Raw genomic sequence first — 13,496 nt, forward strand, 5'->3', positions numbered from 1 at the left:
GTTGTTCCTAATTGGACAATCTTAGAAGAGACTCTGAGCAGCCAAAGAGAGTGAGTTCTGCGTCAGGGTCAATGGCCCTCTCATATACCTTTTGAATACCAATCAAAGATGCTCCTCCAAAAATTATTAAGTTCGGGCCAAAAAGGATGAGTTAATGAACCCTCTGAGGCTTTACATTTTTCACACAGTGTCACACAGTGGGGAGACCTGGGGTCTTTGGTTTTGGAGTAGCGAAGTCTATGCCTGACTATGTATTGTATCAATTGATATCTGGCATTGACAGAACAGGAGTGAATTCTAGACAGTGCTTCTCCCCATAGATCATCTGAGATCTCTATTTTACTCTTTACCCCAGGTCTCCATGAGATGACTAGTAGAGGCCTTTATGTATTTGACAAACTGTGAGAGGAGGTGTCTTGAGTTGGGAGGGCGATGTAGCAAATCATAAAACGAATATTGTACAGGGAGGGTGTCAACATTTTGAATTTTCCCTTTGATGTAGTGTCTGTTAAAAATACTTCTTTAACCTGTCTCCTCCTCCTTCACCTACACCGATTGAAGTGGATTTAACAAGTCACATCAAAAATCGATCATAGCTTTCACCTGGTTTCACCTGGTCAGTCTGTCATGGAAAGAGCATGTGTTCCTAATGTTTTGTACACTCAGGTATATGTTATATAAGTGGTTATATAAGTTGTTTCTCCTTCCGTCTTCCTATCTTCCTCACTCCCAGGTGAGTCTTGGTACTAGCGACACAGTCTTCCTGTGGATCAAAGAGCCGAGGCCCACAGTGGAAGGACACATCTTCTGCAACCCAGTGGACCGCCCCTCCTATATGGCTTTGATATGGTAAACACCTCCCACACTACCCCCACGTCTTCAGAAACAAAGTAGTTCCCCCGCAGTTCACATTAGAATGGTATACATTTAACAAATGGCGAAGAAGCGCCACATCCCGTCACAATAGATCTAGAGCCAATACGCTCTGAGAACTTACATAAGCAGAAACAGTATAGCTTTGCAGAAACAGACCATGGAGGTGCAGTAGGTCTATAGAGTAGGGTTTAGCCACAGTCCAATTTTTTTTTTTTTTTAATGCACGAAATGAAATGTATGCATTCACTACTGTAAGTCGCTCTGGATAAGAGCGTCTGCCAAATGACTAAAATGTAAATGTAAAAATGTAGACTAAGCCTATAGACTCAGTTCTCTTAGTGAAGTATCATTTATTGAACAACTTAGCTCTTTCTCTGAGGCATTCAGGTACAGTGCGTTCGGAAAGTATTCAGACCCCTTGACTTTTTTCACATTTTGTTATGATACAGCCTTATTCTAAAATGTATTAAATCGTTTTTTTCCTCATCAATCTACACACAATACCCCATCATGACAAAGCAAAAACAGGTTTTTAGACATTTTTGTACGTCCAAAAAAACCTGAACTATCACATAAGTATTCAGACCCTTCACTCAGTACTTTGTTGAAGCACCTTTGGCAGTGATTACAGCCTCGAGTCTCCTTGGGTATGACGCTACAAGCTTTGCACACCTGTATTTGGGGAGTTTCTCCAATTCTTCTCTGCAGATCCTCTCAAGCTCTGTCAGGTTGGATGGGGAGTGTCGCTGCACAGCTATTTTCAGGTCTCTCCAGAGATGTTCGATCGGGTTCAAGTCCAGGCTCTGGCTGGGCCACTCAAGGACATTCAGAAGCCACTCCTGCGTTGTCTTGGCTGTGTGCTTAAGGTCATTGTCCTGTTGGAAGGTGAACCTTCGCCCCACTCTGAGGTCCTGAGTGCTATGGAGCAGGTTTTCATTAAAGATCTCTCTGTACTTTGCTCCGTTCATCTTTCCCTCGATCCTGACTAGTCTCCCAGTCCCTGCCGCTGAAAGACACCCCAACAGCATGATAATGCCACCACCATGCTTCACCATAGGGATGGTGCCAGGGTTCTTCCAGACGTGACGCTTGGAATTCAGACCAGATAATCTTGTTTCTCATGGTCTGAGAGTACTTTAGGTGCATTTTGGCAAACTCTAAGTGGGCTGCTGACGCTTTTACTGAGGAGTGGCTTCCATCTGTCCACTCTACCATAAAGACCTGATTGGTGGAGTGCTGCAGAGATGGTTGCCCTTCTGGAAGGTTCTCCCATCTCCACAGAGGAACTCTGGAGCTCAGTCAGAGTGACCATCAGGTTCTTAGTCACCTCCCTGACCAAAGCCCTTCTCCCCTGATTGCTCAGTTTGGGCCGGGAGGCCAGTGCTAGGAAGAGTCTCCATTTAAGAATGATGGAGGCCACTGTGTTCTTGGGGACCTTCAGTGCTGGTACCCTTCCCCAGATCTGTGCCTCGACACAATCCTGTCCCGGGGGCTCTACAGACAATTCCTTTGACCTCAGAGCTTGATTTTTGCTCTGACATGCACTGTCAACTGTGGGACCTTATATAGACAGGTGTGTGCCTTTCCAAATCATGTCCAATCAATTACCACAGGTAGACTTCAATCAAGTTGTAGAAACATCTCAAGGATGATCAATGGAAACAGGATGCACCTGAGCTCATTTTCGAGTCTCATAGCAAAGGGTCTGAATACTTATGTAAATAAGGTATTTTTGTTTTTTATTTTTAATACATTTTTCGCTTTGTTTATGGGGTATTGTGTGTAGATTGACGAGGAAAAATAATAATTGAATCAATTTTAGAATAAGGCTGTAACGTAACAAAATGTGGGGAAAAGTCAAGGGGTCTGAATACTTTCCGAATGCACTGTACATGATACATGACAAAGATTATTTCCACTGTACTACAACTGACCTGGTGATAAAAGCATGTTGTAAATGGCATAGATGTACTGAATGTAGTGAACAAGGTTATTATAGTAAACTAAAACGTAAATGAAATTGAAAACGGATCATGAAACAACAGTTTAGTAGTGAAATGAAATAATTAACAAACCCATTTGAAAAACTAAAACTATACTGAAACTATTATCGAAAATAAACCAAAAACCGTCATGAATTATGTTCAGTTTAACGTTTTTGTCGTGCCATAATCGAATGGGGTTTTTGTTCTCATGGGGTTTTCAAGCTTCTGAATCTGGTGGGTCAGATTGAGATTGACTTTATCATTTAAAGGTAGACTCAGTGAGACGACATGTTTGACTGGTAAGGCTAAAGCAACCGACTGTAGACAAAAGGCGAGGAGTGAAGTTGGGGGAGGTGCGTCTGTGACAGCTGAAAGTTGGACACTAATGTGGTTCAGATCAACATGGCACATCACAAACTGAAATTATAATATTATGTGTGTACATTGTACAATCAATTAGTAAGAAAGATCCTCAAATATCAAATGTATTTGTATATTTCCACTGTACACATAAATCACGGCAAATTGGTTCCATACCCACTTTCACGTGGGTAAAACTGAAAACACCCTAATGATTGGTTGACAATCGAGCCTCACAATGCAGGTGATGGATGAAGGTAGTCTGCAGAAACTTGCAGTCGACTACAGTCAAAATTTCATGATCTCTGATCAAATGATTTTTGTAAAGTTCATGCAGTCAACATGTAGGCGCACTTTGAAAGCAAGACTTTGGTCTCACACAGTCACACAAAGTGTCTGCGCATGTGCATGGGTACGCTTCACTCTGTTACAAAGTGGTAGCTACAGGAACAAAACAGCAGAGACATTTAGCTTCACGCTTCAACGCTCCTGGTTGTTGCGGAAATGTACCCACTATTACTGTTTACTTGGTGCGTCTACGTCATCTCTTTGAGTCTATCTTTAAAACTAACCTTAACCTATGATCTGACCAATCACCTTTACTGACCCACAGTAGCAAGAAGTGACATCCCAACACACATACATGTCTCCTAGCCTCCCACGCTACTTTATTTACATTTAAACATTTTTGTTGTAATTTTTACCCCCCTTTTTCGTGATTATGATCTTGTCTCATCGCTGCAACTCCCCAACGGGCTGGGGAGAGGCGAAGGTCGAGTCATGCATCCTCCGAAACATGACCCGCCATGCCTTACTTAACCCCCACTCGCTTAACCCAGAAGTCAGCCTGCAGGCGCCCGGCCTGCACTAGAGCACGATGAGCCAAGTAAAGCACCCCCGGCCAAACCCTCCCCTAACCCGGACGACACAGGGCCAAACCCTCCCCTAACCCGGACGACACTGGGCCAAACCCTCCCCTAACCCGGACGACACTGGGCCAATTGTGCACCGCCATATGGGACTCCTGGTCGGGCCGGTTGTGACACAGCCTGGGATCCAACCCCAGGCTGGAGTGACGCCGCAACACTGCGATGCAGTGCCTTAGACCGCAACACTGCGATGCAGTGCCTTAGACCGCAACACTGCGATGCAGTGCCTTAGACCGCAACACTGCGATGCAGTGCCTTAGACCGCAACACTGCGATGCAGTGCCTTAGACCGCAACACTGCGATGCAGTGCCTTAGACCGCAACACTGCGATGCAGTGCCTTAGACCGCAACACTGCGATGCAGTGCCTTAGACCGCAACACTGCGATGCAGTGCCTTAGACCGCACACTGCGATGCAGTGCCTTAGACCGCAACACTGCGATGCAGTGCCTTAGACCGTAACACTGCGATGCAGTGCCTTAGACCGCAACACTGCGATGCAGTGCCTTGAGACCGCAACACTGCGATGCAGTGCCTTAGACCGCAACACTGCGATGCAGTGCCTTAGACCGCAACACTGCGATGCAGTGCCTTAGACCGCAACACTGCGATGCAGTGCCTTAGACCGCACACTGCGATGCAGTGCCTTAGACCGCAACACTGCGATGCAGTGCCTTAGACCGCACACTGCGATGCAGTGCCTTAGACCGCAACACTGCGATGCAGTGCCTTAGACCGTAACACTGCGATGCAGTGCCTTAGACCGCAACACTGCGATGCAGTGCCTTAGACCGCAACACTGCGATGCAGTGCCTTAGACCGCAACACTGCGATGCAGTGCCTTAGACCGCAACACTGCGATGCAGTGCCTTAGACCGCAACACTGCGATGCAGTGCCTTAGACCGCAACACTGCGATGCAGTGCCTTAGACCGCAACACTGCGATGCAGTGCCTTAGACCGCAACACTGCGATGCAGTGCCTTAGACCGCAACACTGCGATGCAGTGCCTTAGACCGCTGCACCACTCAGGAGGCCCTTTATGTCCCTAACATTAAATTAAAACTGAAGCTAAATAATATAAAAATGAAATATCTGTTTTTATAAAACTTAAACTAAATAAAAACTAACGAATATAAAAACACAACTGCAATAACCTTGTTACCTAATGCTTACGATTGTTATGTGGCATTGACATTTAATTGAATTCCTTGAGACTTTGTTGAACTATAATTCTGTCACATACAGTCCTACACAAATTTGCCACTTGTCATTGTGCCACTGGTAACCTTGCACAAACACACAAACACACACACGCACACACACACACCAAGTGACATTGACATCTTTTACTAATCATTATCATCTGTCTGTATGACTCCTGTTCCATAATGTTTTAATCTACGGTAAAATAGAGTATTATAAATTAAGTGGTTTTACTCATAATAGCTGATACACAAAGGAGATTAAAATCGGGAAGGATGCTCAGGCATTTACTGTAGATGGCTTGCTTTGAATTCAATTATACTAAATTATGGTATTTCAGCCCAGGTAAATCTGTGTGTGTGTGTGTGTGTGTGTGTGTGTGTGTGTGTGTGTGTGTGTGTGTGTGTGTGTGTGTGTGTGTGTGTGTGTGTGTGTGTGTGTGTGTGTGTGTGTGTGTGTGTGTGTGTACGTGTGCCTCCTGCCAGCTATAAGAATGGCTCCCTGACCAGAGAGAGGATCAGAAACAAGTGTGCTGGAGGGTCATGGGAAGTCTTCTCCTCGGTCCTGAGGACTACACCAATAGGGAACGACGGGAACATAGGTGATGATGTCAAACATGCTGTATCTATCAGTAGATTTGTTTTAGTCATCAAGTTGGATTGATTTAGAGACTGTAGGCCCCAGATTTATTCAGATAATGGCATGGTTTTCAGATAACGGCTTGATTTTTTTTGATGTGATGCTGACTGATTCTGAATGGGCTGGCATGTAACGTTCTCTCCCAGGGATTTATTTTGATGCCATGGAAATCACGCCGTCTGCAGTCGGAGTTCACAGATTTGACAAAGACAATACGAAGGTCAGTGCAAAGACTGCTGTATACTGAAGGAAGTCAAATTATGGATGGGATTCTATTTGCAGTTCAAACGAAAAACTGGAAACAGTAGTTCTCTGTGTTTCCATCTAAATGAAAAGATGTACAAGCACATAAGTAATTCATAAGTAAGAGATGAATGCATGTAGTTTTTTTATTGATCAATGTTTTATAATGTTTTATTGTCAGAGACACACAAAGATAAGTCACGCGAGGCTACAGTATCGCTGTCACCCTCTTTTCCTTATCCTTGTGAACTCCTTCAACGGGGCGGTGAAGCCGGAGGATTAGGAGACGTCATACAGGGTGATGTGAGGAGAGAGGTCAGAAGGGGTGGGGACTTAGCCCGGTGGGAATGAGGCTCTCCATTCCCCCAGTCAAAGAAAGTTCTGTAAGGGCAGGAATCTCCCATCTACTCCCCTGCTCCTTTGCCTGCGTTCCCAAAGCCTCTCTTTGTGTTCCCCTTCCCTTTCATCCCGCTCAGGTAGCCGGCTTCTCCGCCCAGGGGGAAATCCGAGCCCTGGTTGAGGGACAGTTCCTGGCAAAGAGGGTCCACGCCGAAAAGCTGGGTTATAAGATCAGTGAGTGGATGCCGTTTCTTTCTCCTCTCTCTTTCTCGTAGTCATTTTTTGCTTCCCTCCTAACTCATTATTGTACATTGACTTTCTCTCTCTCTTTTCTTATCTTCTACTCGCTCTTTCTTTTTTACTCTTTTTTTCCCCCCCTGGCATTTCCTTCATCTATCTTCTCTTCATCTCACACACACACACACACACACACACACACACACACACACACACACACACACACACACACACAATCTCTGTCCCTCTCTCTCAACTGTGGTCAGTATCAGTAGTCTTTTAGCATAGTGGCTGGATGCAGTTTCACTCAAAAACCCCCGGAAGGGAACAGAATGCCTTAAAGATATTGAAGCATGAGGACTGAATAGGCTACCCCGTGCACTCACTTATCACAGCTATTTGGCAGACTCAATTTTGGCTCTATATTGGTCCAGAATATTAGTGATTAATCAAAGGCTGTGATTTTGCCTTGAGGACCTGGTATCGAGCGGCAGATTATTATTTTTTTATTCCCCCGCAATAGAAGTCCATTATTGCAGTCAAATTTGCTGAAGGAGAAAAAAAACAGAGTAATATTGTGATCCGTTAGGATATTTCTACTAACTGCTACTGTATGGATCTTGGCAGATGATGCTAGTTCAATTAAAGCACATTGATTACTGCCAAGGCGGAGTATTTTAAATTAGTCCATGAGGGATCTGTTTGTCTGTTGCCTTCATACAAAGCAAGCAGTTTGGTCCATCTGTCATCATTGGAATCACTCTGGGCCACTCTGCTATTTCTCAATGCATCCTTTCAATTCAAAACCATTGCAAAATGAAATGCTCAAAATGTAGCATTTTCCCAGAGAGTTTCAGGAGCCGGAGCCTACCAGGTTAGATCGATACTGTAGACAGGCAGGTTTGTGCACCGATTGATGCTGATTTCTCTTATGACGTTTGGGGCTGGTCCTATGTGTGTGTACGTGCGAGCGTGTACGTGCGAGCGTGTGTAGTCTGGCCCGAACTGCCAAGGCTAAGCTGAAATCTCACTCACTCGTCACCGAAGGTCAACATTCTGCCAGAGAATTTAACTTCAAATAAGACCCTCACTGGCCATCAATAGTAATGAATAATGTATTCACATACTGACAGATCACTCTTTAGTAAAAGGAAACCCTCTTATTGACACTCTAGGTCTATATACAGGGGGTAATCAACAAAGTGAAGGAGTCCAGGTGAGTCCAATGAGCGCAGCTGCGTGTATTGTTGGTAAAAGGAGTGTATAATGACGGGTAGCCTGGCGCCCTCGAGCGCCAGGGAGGAGGACCGGGAGCAGGCGTGACAGAGGTTATGTTATATCCACCTCAAATGGAATATTATGAACGAGCATGTTGTTGCTTTGCATCCTGGAGAAGTGATTTGCTGTTGACTGGGACGCCCAGGTTACAGTTTATTAAAGAGCTCGGTGTTCTGCTCTCTCTCTTTCTCTCTGGTCCCCCCCTCTTCTCTCTTTATGTCTCTCTTTCCCTCTCTGTACTCTTTCACTCTCTTTCTTTCTCTCTATCCTCCCTCTCATGTCCCTTCCTCTCTTCTCTCGATCCTCCCTCTCGTGTCCCTTCCTCTCTTCTCTCTATCCTCCCTCATGTCCCTTCCTCTCTTCTCTCTATCCTCCCTCTCATGTCCCTTCCTCTCTTCTCTCTCTCCCCTCCCTTTCATGTCCCTTCCTCTCTTCTCTCTCTACTCCTGTCATGTCCCTTCCTCTCTTCTCTCTCTCTCCTCGTGTCATGTCCCTTCCTCTCTTCTCTCTCTCTCTCTACTCCTCTCATGTCCCTTCCTCTCTTCTCTCTCTACTCCTCTCATGTCACTTCCTCTCTTCTCTCTCTACTCCTGTCATGTCCCTTCCTCTCTTCTCTCTCTCTCTCATGTCCCTTCCTCTCTTCTCTCTCCCCTCCTCTCATGTCACTTCCTCTCTTCTCTCTCCCCTCCTCTCATGTCACTTCCTCTCTTCTCTCTCTACTCCTCTCATGTCCCTTCTTCTCTCTCTCTACTCCTGTCATGTCCCTTCCTCTCTTCTCTCTCTCTCTCCTCGTGTCATGTCCCTTCCTCTCTTCTCTCTCCCCTCCCTTTCATGTCCCTTCCTCTCTTCTCTCTCTCTCTCTTCCTCTCATGTCACTTCCTCTCTTCTCTCTCTCTACTCCTGTCATGTCACTTCCTCTCTTCTCTCTCTCTACTCCTGTCATGTCCCTTCCTCTCTTCTCTCTCTCTACTCCTGTCATGTCCCTTCCTCTCTTCTCTCTCTCTCTCATGTCCCTTCCTCTCTTCTCTCTCATGTCCCTTCCTCTCTTCTCTCTCTCTCTCATGTCCCTTCCTCTCTTCTCTCTCTCTCTCCTCCTCTCATGTCCCTTCCTCTCTTCTCTCTCTCTCCTCCTCTCATGTCACTTCCTCTCTTCTCTCCCTCTCTCCTCCTCTCATGTCCCTTCCTCTCTTCTCTCTCTCTCTCTCTCCTCCTCTCATGTCCCTTCCTCTCTTCTCTCTCTCTCTCTTCTCTCTCATGTCCCTTCCTCTCTTCTCTCTCTCCTCCTCTCATGTCCCTTCCTCTCTTCTCTCTCTCTCTCCTCCTCTCATGTCCCTTCCTCTCTTCTCTCTCTCCTCCTCATGTCCCTTCCTCTCTTCTCTCTCTCTCTCTTATGTCCCTTCCTCTCTTCTCTCTCTCTCCTCCTCTCATGTCCCTTCCTCTCTTCTCTCTCTCTCTCTTCCTCTCATGTCACTTCCTCTCTTCTCTCTCTCTACTCCTGTCATGTCACTTCCTCTCTTCTCTCTCTCTACTCCTGTCATGTCCCTTCCTCTCTTCTCTCTCTCTCTCATGTCCCTTCCTCTCTTCTCTCTCATGTCCCTTCCTCTCTTCTCTCTCTCTCTCATGTCCCTTCCTCTCTTCTCTCTCTCTCTCCTCCTCTCATGTCCCTTCCTCTCTTCTCTCTCTCTCTCCTCCTCTCATGTCACTTCCTCTCTTCTCTCCCTCTCTCCTCCTCTCATGTCCCTTCCTCTCTCTCTCTCCTCCTCATGTCCCTTCCTCTCTTCTCTCTCTCTCATGTCCCTTCCTCTCTTCTCTCTCTCTCTCATGTCCCTTCCTCTCTTCTCTCTCTCCTCCTCTCATGTCCCTTCCTCTCTTCTCTCTCTCTCTCCTCCTCTCATGTCCCTTCCTCTCTTCTCTCTCTCTCCTCCTCATGTCCCTTCCTCTCTTCTCTCTCTCTCTCTTATGTCCCTTCCTCTTCTCTCTCTCTCCTCCTCTCATGTCCCTTCCTCTCATGTCCCTTCCTCTCTTCTCTCTCTCATGTCCCTTCCTCTCTTCTCTCTCTCTCTCTCTCTCTCATGTCCCTTCCTCTCTTCTCTCTCTCTCTCCTCCTCTCATGTCCCTTCCTCTCTTCTCTCTCTCTCTCTCATGTCCCTTCCTCTCTTCTCTCTCTCTCATGTCCCTTCCTCTCTCTCTCCTCCTCTCATGTCCCTTCCTCTCTTCTCTCTCTCTCTCCTCCTCTCATGTCCCTTCCTCTCTTCTCTCTCTCTCCTCCTCTCATGTCACTTCCTCTCTTCTCTCCCTCTCTCCTCCTCTCATGTCCCTTCCTCTCTTCTCTCTCTCTCTCTCCTCCTCTCATGTCCCTTCCTCTCTTCTCTCTCTCTCATGTCCCTTCCTCTCTTCTCTCTCATGTCCCTTCCTCTCTTCTCTCTCATGTCCCTTCCTCTCTTCTCTCTCTCCTCTCTCATGTCCCTTCCTCTCTTCTCTCTCTCTCTCCTCCTCTCATGTCCCTTCCTCTCTTCTCTCTCTCTCCTCCTCATGTCCCTTCCTCTCTTCTCTCTCTCTCTCTTATGTCCCTTCCTCTCTTCTCTCTCTCTCCTCCTCTCATGTCCCTTCCTCTCATGTCCCTTCCTCTCTTCTCTCTCTCATGTCCCTTCCTCTCTTCTCTCTCTCTCTCTCATGTCCCTTCCTCTCTTCTCTCTCTCCTCCTCTCATGTCCCTTCCTCTCTTCTCTCTCATGTCCCTTCCTCTCTTCTCTCTCTCTCATGTCCCTTCCTCTCTCTCTCCTCCTCTCATGTCCCTTCCTCTCTTCTCTCTCTCTCTTCTCCTCTCATGTCCCTTCCTCTCTATCTCCTCTCCTTCTTGAATCTATTCTTTAAATCTAGTGACTACTTCACTCCGACCACTAGTCATCTTGTAAGCTTGTAGATTTATGTCCTGCTCAGCACTGACCAGTTTTCTCTCTAAACGATATGGATTAATCACAGAAAATGGAGAGGAGAGGACTGACTTAAATGTCACTTCTGACCTCAAATAAAGCAAATGATTGTGAAGATGATGACAGGGGTAGTGATTATAATGGTAGTGGTGTTAGTGATGATAATGGTGGCAGTGAGGATAATGGTGGCAGTGATGATAATGGTGGCAGCGATGATAATGGTGGCGGTGGTGCTGCTGCTTTTGATGACAGTGGTAATGATAATAATTGTGGTAATGATAATATTAGATATGAATGGTGATGATGATGTCAATCAAATCTAATCAATTATGCCAAGGGCATATCTTCTTCATACAGCCTCTTTAAGGGCCTTTATAAATGAATCCCCCTGACCACTAAGGAACATTGATTATCCAGCCAGACCTGGTGTTCTCCTTGAATTATTTACTTCCTCCTTCGATCCAGCCATCCTGTTCCTACCATGTATCCCCCTCTTTTCTTCTCCCCCTGCTTCTTGTCTTTGATACGTTCCAGCCAGGGGGAGGAAGGCATTGGCTACTTAAGAGGACAAGCCACTGAGGAAACATCGATAGAGTGGATGGATACTATCAACATGCATCCTTCCTTCTGAAGAAATCCCTGATCTAGCATTGCTGGATTGGTGAAAGCTACGTGATAAAACTCAATCAATCAATCAATGAAATTTTACATCAGCAGATGTCACAAAGTGCTTATACAGAACCAGCCTTAAACCCCAAACAGCAAGCAATGCAGATGTAGAAGCACGGTGGCTAGGAAAAACTCCCTAGAAAGGCACAAACCTAGGAAGAAACCTAGAGTGGAACCATGCTCTGAGGGGTGGCCAGTCCTCTTCTGGCTGTGCCGGGTGGAGATTATAAGAGTACATGACCAGTTAAGGCCAGATCGTTCTTCAAGATGTTCAAACATTCATAGATGACCAGCAGGGTCAAATAATAATCACAGTGGTTGTAGATGGTGCAGCAGGTCAGTACATCAGGAGTAAATGTCAGTTGGCTTTTCATAGCCGAGCACTGTTGTTTACACCTATCTGTTTGTGTTACAGTAAGTCAGTGATAACTTCAAGGAAAGGAGGAAGGAACGATGTGTTTTTAAGGTATTCAATTATGGCCTTCATGTTTTGTTGTGGCACATTCCTTTAAGATGATGTCCTCCATCAGGAATAGCTATACAAGTTACGATGTGTAGTGCTTTGACAGCATAGCTTCATTTTATGAAGAATAGTGGCTATTATTTTTATACACCGGAGCCTTTCTTTCAAGACAAACACGGATTCTGTCATCATCTGTAACGCCATGTAGGCTACTGTTGTAGTGTTACAGCTCTGCACTGTACTTACTGACAAATGTACCATTCTCATGTAACTCAAGTGATTGTTCGATCTAGCACCTCTATTTGGAAATTATATATGCTGTTTTTTTCCCCACAGAACGTTTTACTCTGGGTTGGGTCTTTAGTCTTTGAGTGCATGCGTTAGTGTGTGTGTGTGTGTGTGTGCGCGTCAGTGCGTGGGCACACGCGCGCATACGTATGCAATTGAGGACGTATGTGCCTTTATGTCATATATATATATACACTGCTCAAAAAAATAAAGGGAACACTTAAACAACACATCCTAGATCTGAATGAAAGAAATAATCTTATTAAATACTTTTTTCTTTACATAGTTGAATGTGCTGACAACAAAATCACACAAAAATAATCAATGGAAATCCAATTTATCAACCCATGGAGGTCTGGATTTGGAGTCACACTCAAAATGAAAGTGGAAAACCACACTACAGGCTGATCCAACTTTGATGTAATGTCCTTAAAACAAGTCAAAATGAGGCTCAGTAGTGTGTGTGGCCTCCACGTGCCTGTATGACCTCCCTACAACGCCTGGGCATGCTCCTGATGAGGTGGCGGATGGTCTCCTGAGGGATCTCCTCCCAGACCTGGACTAAAGCATCCGCCAACTCCTGGACAGTCTGTGGTGCAACGTGGCGTTGGTGGATGGAGCGAGACATGATATCCCAGATGTGCTCAATTGGATTTAGGTCTGGGGAACGGGCGGGCCAGTCCATAGCATCAATGCCTTCCTCTTGCTGGAACTGCTGACACACTCCAGCCACATGAGGTCTAGCATTGTCTTGCGTTAGGAGGAACCCAGGGCCAACCGCACCAGCATATGGTCTCACAAGGGGTCTGAGGATCTCATCTCGGTACCTAATGGCAGTCAGGCTACCTCTGGCGAGCACATGGAGGGCTGTGCGGCCCCCCAAAGAAATGCCACCCCACACCATGACTGACCCACCGCCAAACCGGTCATGCTGGAGGATGTTGCAGGCAGCAGAACGTTCTCCACGGCGTCTCCAGACTCTGTCACGTCTGTCACGTGCTCAGTGTGAACCTGCTTTCATCTGTGAAGAGCACAGGGCGCCAGTGGTGAATT

At 46.0% G+C, this 13,496-nt stretch overlaps 1 protein-coding gene across 5 annotated transcripts in view; it reads left to right on the plus strand.

Moving 5' to 3' along the window:
- Positions 1 to 13,496, plus strand: part of xylb (xylulokinase homolog (H. influenzae)) — a 75,364-nt gene that overhangs the window by 12,594 nt on the left and 49,274 nt on the right. For 2 of the 5 annotated variants that reach the window (XM_014181342.2, XM_014181343.2), the window contains exons 12-15: positions 734 to 849; positions 5,841 to 5,956; positions 6,141 to 6,214; positions 6,714 to 6,810. In XM_014181342.2, coding sequence (XP_014036817.1) covers positions 734 to 849; positions 5,841 to 5,956; positions 6,141 to 6,214; positions 6,714 to 6,810 — 403 coding nt within the window. Of the gene's footprint in view, positions 1 to 733; positions 850 to 5,840; positions 5,957 to 6,140; positions 6,215 to 6,418; positions 6,678 to 6,713; positions 6,811 to 10,970; positions 11,536 to 11,557; positions 11,846 to 13,496 lie in introns of those variants that run through there. The other 3 variants (XM_014181344.2, XM_045710603.1, XM_014181345.2) reach the window with 3 other exon arrangements.

The sequence above is a fragment of the Salmo salar genome, chromosome ssa29 (genome assembly GCF_905237065.1).
Source record: "Salmo salar chromosome ssa29, Ssal_v3.1, whole genome shotgun sequence".
NCBI classification, from domain to species: domain Eukaryota; kingdom Metazoa; phylum Chordata; class Actinopteri; order Salmoniformes; family Salmonidae; genus Salmo; species Salmo salar.